Source organism: Lutra lutra, chromosome 1 (genome assembly GCF_902655055.1).
Source record: "Lutra lutra chromosome 1, mLutLut1.2, whole genome shotgun sequence".
Lineage (NCBI taxonomy): Eukaryota > Metazoa > Chordata > Mammalia > Carnivora > Mustelidae > Lutra > Lutra lutra.
This window is the reverse complement of record NC_062278.1, coordinates 138505234-138520637: the sequence shown is the minus strand read 5'-3', so window position 1 is coordinate 138520637 and position 15404 is coordinate 138505234. Positions and strand designations below refer to the sequence as shown.

General features: G+C 35.9%; 1 protein-coding gene across 1 annotated transcript in view; it reads right to left on the bottom strand.

Moving 5' to 3' along the window:
- KCNH8 (potassium voltage-gated channel subfamily H member 8) overlaps positions 1-15404 on the bottom strand; it is a 385143-nt gene that overhangs the window by 16184 nt on the left and 353555 nt on the right. Inside the window, exons 13-15 of the mRNA XM_047737762.1 lie at positions 13364-13722; positions 10760-10866; positions 8921-8997 (exon numbers count right to left, since the gene is read on the bottom strand). Coding sequence (XP_047593718.1) covers positions 8921-8997; positions 10760-10866; positions 13364-13722 — 543 coding nt within the window. The remainder of the gene's footprint in view (positions 1-8920; positions 8998-10759; positions 10867-13363; positions 13723-15404) is intronic.

Here is a 15404-nt window from a genome sequence, read left to right as displayed (position 1 = left end):
ATATCTATAATCATGTAAAATATTCTAGAGAATCTGAAAGCACAACTAGGTTTAGGAACTGCTGGTGTAGCTTTTTCTGGGGGCATAGTGAGCTCCTTACTACAGAAAATGTTCGGGCAAAATAACTTTTTACTGAAATAAATAATACAGAATAAGTAAATAAATAAATAAATAATAATAAATAATATTTATAATAAATAATTTATAATAAATTTATATATATTTATATATATAAATATATATTTATAAATATATATTTATATATTTATATATAAATAATAATATAAATAAATGTATATAATAAATATATATAAAATATATATAATATATATAATAAATATATATAATATATATAATATATATAATAAATATATATAATAAATAATAAATATATATAAATATATAATATATAAATAATAATATAAATAAATATATAATAAATATATATATTATAAATTTATATATAAATTTATAATATATTTATATAAACAATTTATAATAATAAATAATAAATAAATAAATAAATAAATAAAAAATACAGAAATAAAAATCCCATACTGGGAGATAAGCCAAAATAGGTGGCCTCTGAGATACCTCTCAAATTTCAGATTTTATGATTCTACCACATTTTGAAAATGCAATAATATCAAAGCTGAGGTTGCTTAAATATTTGTTTTAGAACCCATGTACCCATTAGAATAATGGGTAAATTTTTTTTACCCATTATTTATAAAAGTTGATTACTTCAAATTCTACCCTATCATATGGTCATATAAGCATAAAAAGGAAATTTGACTAATTTAGTATTGATTTATAATATTGTGTTTATTTCTAATTGGGCACAAGTCAATGGGAAGTGTCAGTTCCTATTGTCTAGGTGCCTTATGGTTCTTTAATAAAGAGACTGAAAAAAATCCCCAAACCTTCCCAAGTTCATGTAGGCTTACTTTCTAGTACTGAACATTGAGTGACTAAACTACAGTCAATTCACATATTCTGAATACAGGATATTCTCTGTTGTACTTCAGTAAAGTCTGAGTACTTTAACAACAACATTAATAATAACAATAATAATAATAATTTTGAGGCAATTCACAGAATTTTTTTTGAGCTATAATCAAAGTCTTCAAGAGCCTTGGGGAAGGTAGAAATATATACATGAAAATAACATAAAATTTTATAAAAGAAAATACTGAATGGCAAGGATAGAAAGCAGGTGTTAAAGCTCAGAGAAAGGACTTAAGATTTGGCATTCATCATAGAAGAATCAAGAGCAATAATAGGAGATTGGAGGTAGAATCAGAGCCCTTTTCAAAGATGTATGATGTTCTCATTTTTAAAAGGGGGATATTCATGTATTAGGAGAGGATAAGAAAGAAAAGTTCCCTGAAATCCCTTCCAACCGTAAGATTCTATAAAAAAAATTCTAATACTGGGGCGCCTGGATGGCTCAGTGGGTTAAGCCTCTGCCTTCTGCTCAGGTCATGACCTCAGGGTCCTGGGATAGAGCCCTGCATTGGGCTCTCTGCTCAGCAAGGAGCTTGCTTCCCCCCTCCCCTCTCTCTGCCTGCCTCTCTGCCTACTTGTGATCTCTGTCTATCAAATAAATAAATAAAATTAAAAAAAAATTCTAATACTACCTGTAGCTGCTGGATTGGACCAATTATTGAACTTAATTTTCCTATTGATGAGTGGAAAATGGCAGAGAAGTTTGTTGTTTTAAACATTTTTCAGCTTGTGGGGCTCCTGGGTGGTGCAGTCTGTTGGGCACCAGACTCTTCGTGTTGGCTCAGGTTGTGGTCTCGGGGTCATGGATCTCATGGTCAAGCCCTGTGTCCAGCTCTGGGCTCAGCATGGAGTCTGTTTAAGATTCTGTACTCCCACCCACCCTGCCTGCACTCTCTCACTTGCTCTATCTCTCTCTCTCTAAGATAATAAATCTCTTAAAAAAATTTCAACTTACAAATTATTTAGGAAGTATGGAGGGGTGGGGAAACACCCATATCCATCTTTTTAAAAAATAACCAGTTATTCTGAAGCTATCAGTTAGTATTCAGTTAATAACTAGCTACCACTAACTGGCTAATTACTAGTAATGAGTAATTAATAACTGATTGTTTAAATTTCATTTGAATTTTTCTCTACTTGTTTGAATATACAGTAACTCATTTTACTATTTCCCACTTTTATTCCTAGAACAGACCCATTTTCCAACCATTTGTGCTCCTTGGAGGCTGACTTGTATGAAATCCATCAACAGGGTTATTGGTTTGGCCATTTTAGAACATCAGCAGATTGGAGGGTGGTAGCAGAGGGAGGTCGAGGTGTATGTTCCTCTGGTTGCTTCCCAGCAGGGTTGAGGTGGGCAGAAGGTCACAGAGGGTCCCAAAAAAAGATCACAGCTCCTTTCACGTCGCCTTCTCCACCCACCTTCTTCTGACTCAATATTTCAGAACCACTCTCTACACTGACCCCTTCACACCTAGGAGTTGTAGTGAATTTCTGTTGTTATTATTCCCACAGTGGAGGGACAGTTCTATGCTTTGTGGTTTCCTTACACTCAAGGAACTTCTTTGTAAATACTCCTTTTATTCAACCCTGCTCAAACTGCCTATTTGGAATGTGGCATTGGTCTCCCTTGGACTCTTACCAATATGTCCATTTAGTCCCTCTATTCAAAATAAAAAGAGGCCTATATATAAGTAATCACAGGCAGGAAGACAAAAACAGCTAAGATCCAAAAGCTATATCCATGTTAAATTCACACTTCACAGGATGAACTTTTGAGTGGCATAATTTTTTTTTTCCTTTGGGAGATCCTCACTATTCTTTAGGATACATGCACATCCTGTGTGTGTGTGTGATCTGTAAATCTCTCATGAGAGTTACAAATCTACCCATGCATACAGGCTTGAGAACTGAAAATAAGCAAAAAGCATCCTATAAATCATTACATAGTTGGGTGTATTCCAGTTTAGAAGGCTAAGTCCACAAAATGTAACATTATAATCAATAATACTTATGTTTTAAAATGAAAAATGCAGAATGGTTTGTCAGCAATTAAGTGGATTTTGCTTTTCTTTGTCAAAAAGTGAATGTACAGCATTTTTTTAGATTTTGCTTTTGAGAATTGATGGTCAAGAACACATATGTGATCATGATGCAGAAGAAAAGAGATTGTACAGTCAGATCTTAGAACAGTCTGGCGATTCTGTCAGTGCATTTCGGTTGAACCAATTGTCAACAAGAAGATATAATAATAACACTAGTTCAGAGGACTGAGGAATACCCTTTACCATAAGGTATTACTCATGTAGGTTTCCTTGTGTGAATTATTAATAGAACTCTAAATTTTCACAGCCATTTCTTAGGTAAGGAGAAACTTCTGTTACTACTATTCTATTTTTTTGACTGAAAGAGACTTCATTGATCTCATGATACAAATTTGTAGATGTGACCTCAAAATCATAAAGAATGAAAGAAAAAATAGATAAACTGGATAGCACCAAAATTAATACTTTTGTGCTTCAAAGAAAAAATGTTTAGAAAACAAAAAGGCAACTTCAATAATGGGAGAAGAAAACTGCACATCATAACTTGCATATGGAATATATACAGAACAAAGTGACAAAGAGACAACCCAATTTTAAAGTGGGTAAAGGATCCAAATAGGCAAGTTACCAAGGAACAAACACATGAGAACATGCTCAATATTATTAGCTATCAAGGAAATGCAAGTGAAAACCACAATGAAATACCACTTCATATGCTCTAGTATGGTTATGATAAAAAAGTCCTATAATAAAAAATGGTTGGCAAAGAAGTAGAGAGCTTGGAACCTTCATGTACTGCTGAGTATAAAATGCTGCTGCTGCTTTGGGAAACGGTCTGTCAGTTTCTCAAATGTTTAAACATAGAGTTACCATACGATCCAGCAATTCCACTTAATTACCCAAGAGAAATTAAAACATGTCCACACAAAAACGTGTGTGAATGTCTTACAAATGTTCATAGCAACATCATTCATGTTACCTAAAAAGTGGTAACAACACAAATGTCTATCACCTGATGAATGAATAAATAAGAAGTGGTACAGCCACACAACGGAATATTACTTGGGTATAAAAGCAAATGAAGTACTCCCACGCCACATGAGTGAAGCTTGAAAACATTATACTAAGTGACAAAAGCCAGTCTCAGAGGATCATATTGTATAATTCCATTTATATGAAATATTCAGAATAGGCAAATCTATGGGCAGAGCATGTAGATTCATAGGGCTGAGGGTAGGGGAAGTTGAATTCCGGGTGATGGCTGTATGGTATGGAGTTTCTTGTGGGGTAATAAAATGGTTTAAAATTGGGGCGCCTGGGTGGCTCAGTGGGTTAAAGCCTCTGCCTTTGGCTCAGGTCGTGATCCCAGGGTCCTGGGATAGAGCCCCGCATCTGGGCTCTCTGCTCAGCAGGGAGCCTGCTTCCCTTCCTCTCTCTACCTACCTCTCTGCCTACTTGTGATCTATCTGTCAAATAAATAAATAAAATCTTAAAAAAAAGATATTAAAAAAATAAAATAAAATGGTTTAAAATTGATTACAGTGATGAATGCACAACTCTATGAACATACTAAAAGCCTTCAAATTATACACTTTATTATTTTTAATTTTTAAAAAGATTTTATTTATTTATTTGCCAGAGAAAGAGAGAGAGAGAAAAAGAGAGAGAAAGAGAGAACACAAGTAGGGGAGCAGCAGGCTACCTGCTGAGCAGGGATCCCCACATGGGGTTCCATCTCAGGACTCTGGGATCATGATCTGAACCCAAGGCAGACATTTAATGACTGAGCCACCCTTTAAATGGATGAATTATATGATACATTAATTATATATCAATAAAGTTGCTTTAAAAAAAAGGGAGTTAATAAATAGTATGGAAAGATGGGCTTCTCCCTTTAAAAAGTCAATATAAGTTGTTTCTACAAAGTCCATTTTTTGTTTAGCAATGTTATATACATTTCATTCTTCTGAATATATTTAAGACGGGGTAGATTAAAATGGCCCAATATTAACCGGTTCCTTTGAGTACATACAAAATAAAATGCTAAAAAGGGGCGATCAGAGCATTCCACCCAAAGTGCCTTTTGGTGAACAAAGATGATTTAACAAGCTACCTGCATTCATTCATTTTGAAAATGAAGATTTGGCTGTGATTTTGCTTCCAGTAAGCTTGGCAGGTTCTTTTCTGCCTACTTTCACAATTGTTTTGCTATTTATATGTTTAATCAGGTAATGATGAAGCATCATTAAAATGGCATAGTGGGTGTCTTTGCCCTTAAATCTCTAAGTCTTACAGAACAAATGTTCTTTCCATTAACACAGTGACCCTATCCCATCAAACTATTTAGCTAAAATAAGATGCACTGCAATATAAACATTTTGCTCTATCATTTTCTATTCTAATTTTATACTGAGCATTTTAGTAGCAAAAGAAAAAAGTCTCAGATAAACAGTAGTCATTGTCATGATCAAATGTTTCCCTTGAATCCAGTCGTTTTCATGTTCTCCCCCATAAGCACTGAGACTAATTCTCTCTGACTACTCTTCACTGAGCAGGAGGGAGCAGCGGGTGCTAACTTGAGAGTCGCCTTCTGTTGAACGGAAGTATAATCTTGTATAAGAAGAGAATGAGTATTTGACCCCTTATTAACAGAAGACATCATGCTGGGGGCTTTATATATGGTATTAAGTCTTCACAACAATCCTGTTTTGCAGATTTTATCATTACTACTTAGTAGAGGAAAAATCTGAACTTGGGGAAGGTGAACACTTTGCTGAAATCAGACAGTTAATTTTATGAATAGAGATCAGAATATTTTTCTCTCTCCAAAGCGTATTCTCTTTCTCTACTAGTGTGTTTTATGTCTTCTGCCTGCTGCGGTGAAGCACACGGCTTCCCCGGTCGGCTTTGCCACAGTATCTTTCTGGGTCAGCCAGATTTCAGAAATGAGGAAATATTCTAACCCTTACCTACAAATCTTTTCAGAAATGGAGCATTTGACTTACACAGCCCATGGCCCCCACGGAGATAGTTTGTTGTTATTTTTAAACAATTTCCTTAGAATTGCACTCTTTCTTTGTTGCCCTAAAGCAACGGCAATGTTTTCAAAAGCGTTCTAATATTAGCAGCTGCCCTACATCTTTTAAACTCTTGTCACTGCTCTGTGAATGTAGGTTATTACCAACATTATTCCTTTTCTGATTTTTGTTCTGTATTTCGCCAGCTAATTATGAACCCTACATATCAATGAACAATTTCTTTATATCTTAAATGTTTAAGCAAATATCAGAATGAGATTGTTGCCATATTCTCATACTTGATACAACACTTGACATGCCCCACATATACTGGGGATTGACTTTTTTTTTTTTAAAGAGTTATTATTATGTAGTATATCCTGTGTTCATTATCAATTCTTCTATTGTCTACTACTACCAAGAAATAGAATAAATGAAAAACAAAGCAATCAAATGATCACATGGGTGAGTGGTAGGATACTCCTGAAATGGCAAAATTAGGTTTGGATTTTAAAAGATAGATTTTTTTTTTTTGCTACATAAACAATATTATAGGAGATAAGAGGAAAAAACAAGTAGGAAGTTGAGAGAAAGATAATTTTACAGTTTGAAACCAATTCGTATTTTCATTCTGCCTGTCAGTGGGTTTTAATGTAATAAAGGGTCAAGACTAGATAAATTAAATTATGTGTAAAAGATAAGATTTTCTAACTCAAGCTTCAACCATGAAGAAATCAGATATTTCCTATAAGAAAAAACAAATTCTTTAGGGAAGGATAATTGGACCATTGATATTTTAACTTGCCCTTTTTATTTCAATATATGGCAAGATAAAAAGATTTATGTCATCTCACTAGAAAAGCAATCATGAATACCAAATCACACTGGGGAAATGCTTGTTTTTCAAGTGGTTATCTGTTTTAATGTATCTACCACTGGCTCACATTATCGAAGGAAAATCATATAGTGTGTGGATTTACAGCCGTGACTTGGGAAAATTATGTACATTCCAGAAGGTGAAGATATAAACACATTCCTTTCCCCAGAATAATTCTTAACTCTAATATTTTGAGCTAAGGTATGGGTCAGTCAGTTCTTAAAACCATCAAACAATCTCAAATGTGAGGGAAAAGAATTCAAATGGTATTAATGGGTGCTTTTAGAGATCAACATTTGAAAAGAAATTATTCAATCGAAGTTTCTCCAACAAGGTATTTTGTTTGTTTTGTTTTGTTTTTGGTGGATTCTTAACAAGAGGTTATTTAGATAATCCAGCGTATGGCCAAATCCTGTGATTTAAGGGGTTTCAATCCCGTTAGTTTTCCATTTCTATCTAACTTGTTAGTCTGCCCATTGGAGCTTTGAAGTCTTGTTAGCAACAATCACACTTCCGGAGAGAGTGGGCACAGAAGGAGCAATGGTAGTAAATTGTAAATCTTCACTAAGCTGAAGACACACAGGTTTAAGAAAAACTGATGGTGATATATGATTTCATTTTTCACAAATCACACCAGTGTCCATAACTGGTTACATTTTTGCTAAGATCTCATCAAATAATGTAAAACTTTCGTCCTAGAAAGGGGCTGTCTGTGCCTGCCCACATGTCCTCGCCTTACGCCAACCCTGAAGGTCACCAAAGACTAGTCCAGGTCTTCCCGCATATTCCTGTCTGAAGAACATTTCAAGTCTCCTCCGCAGCAAGGACTGCATGAAGGGCTAAGGAGTCAGTCTCTCAGAAACCACCCTCAGTTCCCCTTTTCCTTGTCTTATGGTGGAACAGTTTTGAATTGTCCTGTATACTATCTCAGTGGTCCCCAGTAGGATCGAGCCCCAATTGCTTACAGAGTTAGTCATCTCATTAGCACAGCTTTATTTATGAGCTTTCATTTCTCACCTATCTTACTTCTCTACTCCTTCATCTTGCCTTCTGGACCACCTCCCAAATAAACTATTTGCATCCAAATTGTTGTCTCAAATTTTTTTTTAATTAAAATTTTTGGGGAGGACACCCAAATTAGGATAGGGATTTGGAAATTACCTTCTCTGTGTATATGAAATGGCCAAAAGAGGCAAAAAGTAAGTAAGTAGGTACCTAGGGCTGGATGTGGGAACAGGGATTAATCATAAACGGCAATGAGAAGACCTGTTGTCTGGGGTGGGAGGGGTAGAGGAGTAGGAGGTGGTCAATTTATTCTAAAACTTATACGGTGACAGTTGAACCGCTCAATAAAGTTACTAAAAATCATTAAACTGTACACTTGAAATGGGTGAATTTTATGATATGTAAAATATATTTTAACAAAGTCGTTAAAAAATTTTACCTGATTTTACATGGATAGATGGTAAGATCCAGAGAAGTAAAGTGCTTAAAGTTACACAGCAAAAATATGTCAGGGAAAGGAAGAGCATTCCAGGTCATTTGATTACTCTGAGAAAAAGCATTCATCTTTGGGTTAATCATCTTGCTTTAACTCATTAAAAATTACACGAAAAAAGTGAAAAAGCACCCATTACATCAAGTATCAATGCATTTATGACACTAATTAGTATAATTATCATTTATTTAGTGCTTTAAGCTAAATGATTTGCCTATATTATCTCAATTTCACAATGAGCCATAAAGCAGGCATAATTTTTGTCCTCTTCTTATACATGAGGAAATAGAGCATGAGAGATAAGTAACTTGTGGAAGGTCACGTAACTCATATGAGGCTTAACGGGAATTCATCTGTGGTGGTCTGACACCAGAGCACATGCCTGTAATTACTCTATTATACCACTTTTGCTGGTAACTAGGATTTATAAGCTTTTGCCATTCCAGCATGACCAAAGAAAGAGAAAGCTCCATACCTCACTGTTGAGTTTATTTATTTGCTGCTTGGTCTCCTCTGCTTTGATGAAGAGAACAGCAGCTCCAATCTCTGGGTCTGAAAAGTAGAACACACTCAGAATGAGTCCTTTAGTAATATACCTCATATATGAGGATTGGGGCAATTGGAATGGAGAAGGAAGCCTAAGCTACTACCTTTACCTTTTCCTGACGCCTGTGTACTGTAGGTTCTATCTCCCTGGGATTGGACATGCTTCTAGTAATCCTCTGGACTGTGCCTGATAAACTCCTTGAAACAGGCACATATCATGGTGGGGACTGTGAACTCACTGATTAGATGTGTCCAAGGCAAATCTTCCTTTCCCCTGAACACAATCACCACCATGTTCCAAGATGGCACAGTTTCTCTTTTTTGAGCATTCTTTAAAAATATTTCACAGCCAATGCCTAAACCATAGAAAAGGAGTGTTCTTTTCCTCTTCCTTTTTCCCCCAAATATTAATTCTTGGGCCCGTGAGAGTATTCTGTCCCCCCACTTCTATTTCAGGAGCTAAACTTCATTGTGGGTTTCCTATCTCTTCTTGTGTTGCTCTAAAAGATAGTATCTCCCATTTCCTGGTCCTCTTATCTTCACTTTTTCTCTACCTTACTCCTCCAAATACATTTATTTCTGTCAGTGACAAAAGTATAGATGAGTCGCTGCCAGCTGGAGTGGAAAGGAATGAGTGATACATATATGAACACACACACATATATATACACACACATACATAATTAATTTATATTTATTATTTAAATATATTTATATAAAATGATATGATCATCCTAATACCCTAATTCTGGTAAATTATGGATAGAAAATTTGTTTGTGGAAGAAAAAAGTCACTTCCTTCTCTCTGCACACTCCCCCACCTCACCCAGAGACTTACAAGGACCCTTCCATTTCTTCAGAAGATGATGAGTGCCAGGGAGTAGGATTATTGATTGAGATGGAATACCGGTATTCTACCAAAAGGAGACACACACCAAGGACTGTTTTTATTGGGCTCGGCTTTGTTCATGGGGGTACTCACCAACTGGTAGTAGATCCTGACACAAGGATCTCAGAGCTGAGTGGGAAGGGGAGGATAGAGTTGGCAGGGGACTACTAGCCTTTCGTCTGGAGTTTGCTGATAAATTATTTTAGATAGCCTATGCTTGCTCATTATTCTCTCTCTAGTAAGTACAGGTGTGTCTTCTTTAGAATTTACCTTTTGTTTCTGGCCTTCATTATGTTGATAGATTCCTATCAATATATCCTATGAACTCAAGAAGGCAAGGGAGTGAGAGGAGGCTGGGTTAGGTTTGGGGGTTCCCTTACATTAAATTCACCATCAATAAAAAGTAGTGCTTCACATAGGTCTCCATCATTTCCAACCTTCTTACATCCTTCTGAAGTTGTTTATCCTCTGATATGCAAATACATAATGCAAATACATAATCTCTCATCAATAAGTTGGTTAAAAATAACCAATGTTCCTACAGTGTACAACCGACACAGCTTTTCCTCTGGGTAGTATTGTTTCTGTGGATTAGCCTCGATTTGTAATAAGAAAACATGGTCATCTTCTAATGAATAGCAGAAAATTTGAGTCTCCTGACATATATTTACCTGGGCTGGGATGGAGGGAGGAACAATTACAAATTATATCTTAATAACTTGGAGATGCACAGACTCAAGTCAAATTGTTCCAAGGCATTGGTAAAGTTCTATCATGTAGAAAATATTCAGAGAGTGGGAAGGCAAAAAAGTGTCTATGCCAAACATTACAAGTTAAAAGGAAATCACCTTTTGACCGAAGGCTAAATCTAGAACTTACCTCCTATAGGAGGGGAAACTCTGGGCTCTGGCCTGATGCGTTCAGAGCCAAAGTCAAAAGTTTGGCTTTCCTCACTGCTGTTTCCATCTTCAATTCCATCAACAATCCTATTTAAAATAAAGGATATTGGTTAGCTGTGCATTTATATTTATGGGTTCCAGTATGTCTTTTTTTTTAAAATATTTTATTTATTTATTTTAGACAGACAGAGAGAACACACAGGGTGGGAGGAATGTGCAGAGAAAGAGAAAGAGAAAGAGAGAGAGAATCCTAAGCCAACTCCCCACTGAGTGCGGAGCCTGACTCAGGCCTTGATCTCACGACTCTGAGATCACGCCCTGAGCCAAAACCATGAGTCAGATACTTAACCAACAGAGCCACCCAGGAACCCTGGGTTCTAGTATTTCTAGAAGACTTAAAAATATTGTGTTAATTTCTAAATTCTGTATACTATAAAGCTGTGCTATCCAATACGGTAGCCATTAGCCTTATATTGCTACTGAGCACCAGAAATGTGGTTCATGCAAATTGAGACACACTCTAAGAATAAAATGCACATTGGATTTCAAAGATTTGAGTAAAAAAATGCAAATGGTTTTATTAGTAAATTTTAAAATATTATTTACATTTGAAATTATATTATTTGGGGCATACTGAGTCAAATAAACTATTTATTAAAATTAAATTTCACTTTATTTTTTTGTTTGTTTTTGTTTTTTAAAAGTGTGGCCACTAGCAAATTTAAAATTACATTTGTGGCTCACAATTTTAGCTCACATTGTATTTCTGTTGGATAGAAAGACTATAGAATTTAGAATCTTATTTGTTCTCGGATTCAAGGCCTTAAGATACAGAAATCTTCTTATATGAATTCATATTAAACCATCACTCTATCCAAAATTAAAGTGTTTTAATCTAATGATTATGGCATCACATTAAATAACTTTGATGACATCTTTACTCTGAACCTGGACAAACCCTAAAGTAAGAGTTAAAGAATTACATATAAATGACTACTAAGACTTTGGCTAGTCTTCTTTCCTTGCTAAATAATGTCTAACCCAATCATTATTTAAAAAATATAAGTCTAGAGGTGCCTGGGTGGCTCAGGGGGTTAAGCCTCTGCCTTCGGCTCAGGTCATGGCCTCAGGGATCCTGGATCCCAGGGATCCAGGGATCCAGGGATCCTGAGGCCATGACCTGAGTCATGGGATCCAGTCCCGCATCGGGCTCTCTGCTCAGCAGGGAGCCTACTTCCCCCTCTCTCTCTGCCTGCCTCTCTGCCTACTTGTGCTCTCTCTCTCTGTGTCAAATAAATAAATAAAATCTTTTAAAAAATCTTTAAAAAATATGTCTATTGTAGAAAATTTAAGCATAAAAGTAACAAAACTTAGAAAATAAAAGTCACCTGTAACCTACCACTACTGTTAGCATTTTGGTACATGTTCTCAAAATCTTTTTGTTTAAGTGTAGGATCAGTTGTACATAAACCTTTCTTTTCCAGCTCTGATATATTTTCCCTTATTTAAAATTTATTGTATTACTTCTTATTAAAAATTTAGGAAGGAGAAGAATAAGGCAACATTTTCAAATTACCATCCTCAACTGAATTCCAGAAACTTCAATGTCCACCTACTTTTCACTAAGTCTGTTTTGCTTATTTTTTAAAAATTTCTCTCTAAATGGATAAATTGTGTCCTTCAGATGACTAGTTAAATATACTAAAAATTATCACTGGCTTTACAGGTAGAAAAACAGAATTTGAATCCAGACTTCCAACCGTAATCTATGAGATTTTGGACAAAAGAGTTCACTTCTTGTATCTTCATAGTACAGATAATATGAACTACTCTACAGGACTCCTGAACTCCTGAGGAGACTGAATGCAATAGTGAATGTGGAGTAACCTAGCAGAGGACGTGGCACATAGGAAGCATTCCATTTTTTTTTCCTTGCTTCTACTTATTATTCAGCTATGCTGTGATTTTTTACTATTGCTTGTACTCACCATAGACTACTCCTTTCACATTATCTGCATTAGAATTTTTCACCCTTTCAGTCCTCTTTAGCTAATCCTAAAGTGAATTTTTAAAATTAAAAGTAGAGCCATTTCATGTTACCTACAGAGGAGGCCAGAAATATAATAAAGCTTCAGTTGTCCACAATGATAAAGAAAATAGGATTGAAAATGAACATCAACATTTCATTGCCTTTATGATTTCAACTTATTGTTCCATAAAATGTTTGGTAAGATCACATCAATGGTCCTTGTTCTTTTATTTTCATTTAAACTTACAAATTACAAAATTACATTGTAGAAATACACACAAAATAATAGGTAGCGCTAAAAGGATGAAAGAAATAGAGAAGAACTTCCAAATATGTAATGGACCCTTTTGAGAATACAACTAGCATTCTCATATTGCACACACCACCATGTAGAGGCAAAAATTGCACACAAAATTCCGCAGAGTTGAAGAACCCAGGCTAGAAACCTATGTGGCTGAGAGGCCCAGAAATCTGAATAATTTACCAGTAAGGTACTAGTCTGGACAAAAGGCAGCCCTTTTCACCTAGGAAAGAATTGCATGATGTGATTCTTACCTTGGACTGAGGTCTGGGGGTCCTGCACTACTCAAAGCTGACAGTTGCAATTTCAAGTTTCTCTCTTTCCTTTTAGCATGGTTGGGGGGATCAGTTTCCTGTTTGTTTTGGGGGGAATGTGAACTGGAGACTCGGCTAGGTGAGTGAAACGGTACAGTGCCCGAGGCCAGCTGCTTCAAGCTTAGGCCTAGATAGCTTTTATTGCTTCCAACCTTCTTGCTGTGCGCAGACAAGGTTCCCCTGGTGTAGATGGGAGAGAGGGAGGATGTCTCCTCATCCTCCATATCCTCCTCCTCTTCTTCATCTTCCACAATGGATGGGAGTCTTTTGTTGATGCTGCCATTTCCCTTGGGCTCTGACTAAATCAGTGGATAACACAGATTAGTACAGACCACAAAGACCGCTTGAGAGGTAGACCATTCATGCTGGTGGGCCCACCTAAGCAAAGTCAAATCCTTTAGAAACTTGCTTCTCAGTAAAACTTAAGACTTTGCAGATTTTGCTATTATTTATTCAGGGGTTCCATGTCTTACATTTCTGATATTCCCCAGGTTTACCCTCTTTGCCATCCTGGTGTCCTTCTGTTAACGCCTCTCTTGGTCTTTTTAAACTGTCTTCATGGGGAGCTGTGTGAAACCTGCGTTTTACCTGGTTTGCTTCCAGATTATACTCAGACTATCATCTATAATAGTATATGGTGACATGCTCTTAGGACGTTTTCAATTTTACAGGAAGATCTTGGGCCTTGTTATTCTAAAGTCATAAGGTCTTCTTCCTTTTTTTTTTTTTTTTTTTTTTTTTTTTTTAAAGTCATAAGGTCTCTAGTGGAACTTTATGTGCAAGTCAACCAGAAAAACATATTATCTTTGAGAATAAAAATCTTTCCTATTCTGGATCACATAGATGGAGCAAGATCAGCAGCAACCACACCTACTCTGCTTCCTGTTATTTTTATTCTCAGACATCAGTTGGCAGGAAATGGAGCAAACCATTTGGTCTGCTCCTCTTAAGAACCTTGGGAAGGGAAGAAGTCTTGCATAAACCCATCTTAGACTCCTGGCTGGAGTCATTCAACCTTTTAGACTAAGAAGACTAAGCAAGGGAGAGGATGGGTAAGGGCAATGGAGGTAATGATGGGAGGCAGGGCAGAAAGGACAGTAAAGGCTAAATGAGTGGCCCTCAATGAAGTCATTACAACAATGGGTGTTTCTTGCTCTGCCCCAGACATGGTTTCCCTGCTCCAAAAGGTCACTCATTTTTTTGTGTGTGCCTCATTCTCTTTTGAGGATACAATTGCTTCTACCTGCTCATCAATAATTTCTAAGAGAAATAAGGTAACAAAATGAAAAGATCTAAGAGTACTAATTAAATCTCATGAGCTGTCATGGTTTTCCTTCATCTTAATATAAAGAGTTGGGTTTTTTTGGTATATATTGATTTTCCTGTAATAGCTATAATGATAGATACAACGACAAAAAATGAACTTGAACCTGTGGTGACTTTACAGGCAACAGCCCATTCAGTTTAGGCCAAATGAAACAAAATAGTTAGTTTACTCATGAAGCTTTCTTATATTCTAATCTTAATGGCTCAAAATTTCTTGAAGAAATGGCATGAGACTCATCTTTCCAACTAGACATGATTATTGTAATTAATGGTGAAGTCCTTAGCTTTTTATTGGGATAGCCATGGTTTGGCTCTTATTTGTTTTTGCTTTTCACAGCATCTTAAAGTTCTGTGTTTATAACAAAGTTAATCCCACATGGAACTGCGGAGGAACAATTGCTTGGTAGCACTGTAGAACAGAAAAATTAACTCGCCCCATTAAAGACACAACAGGGCAAACTTATCCAAGAAATGAAAAACAATGAGTAAATTCTTTTAATTGGACTTCTATTTACATTTGCATTGGCAATTTAATCATTCCTTTGGTTCAAGGAGGCTCCACTGGCCCTAAAAGAATTCTCTGACTAATAATCTGTAGTGTTTGTACTTCTACAAGTTTGTTTAAATGTCATACTTCCATTTTATCATGGAGACT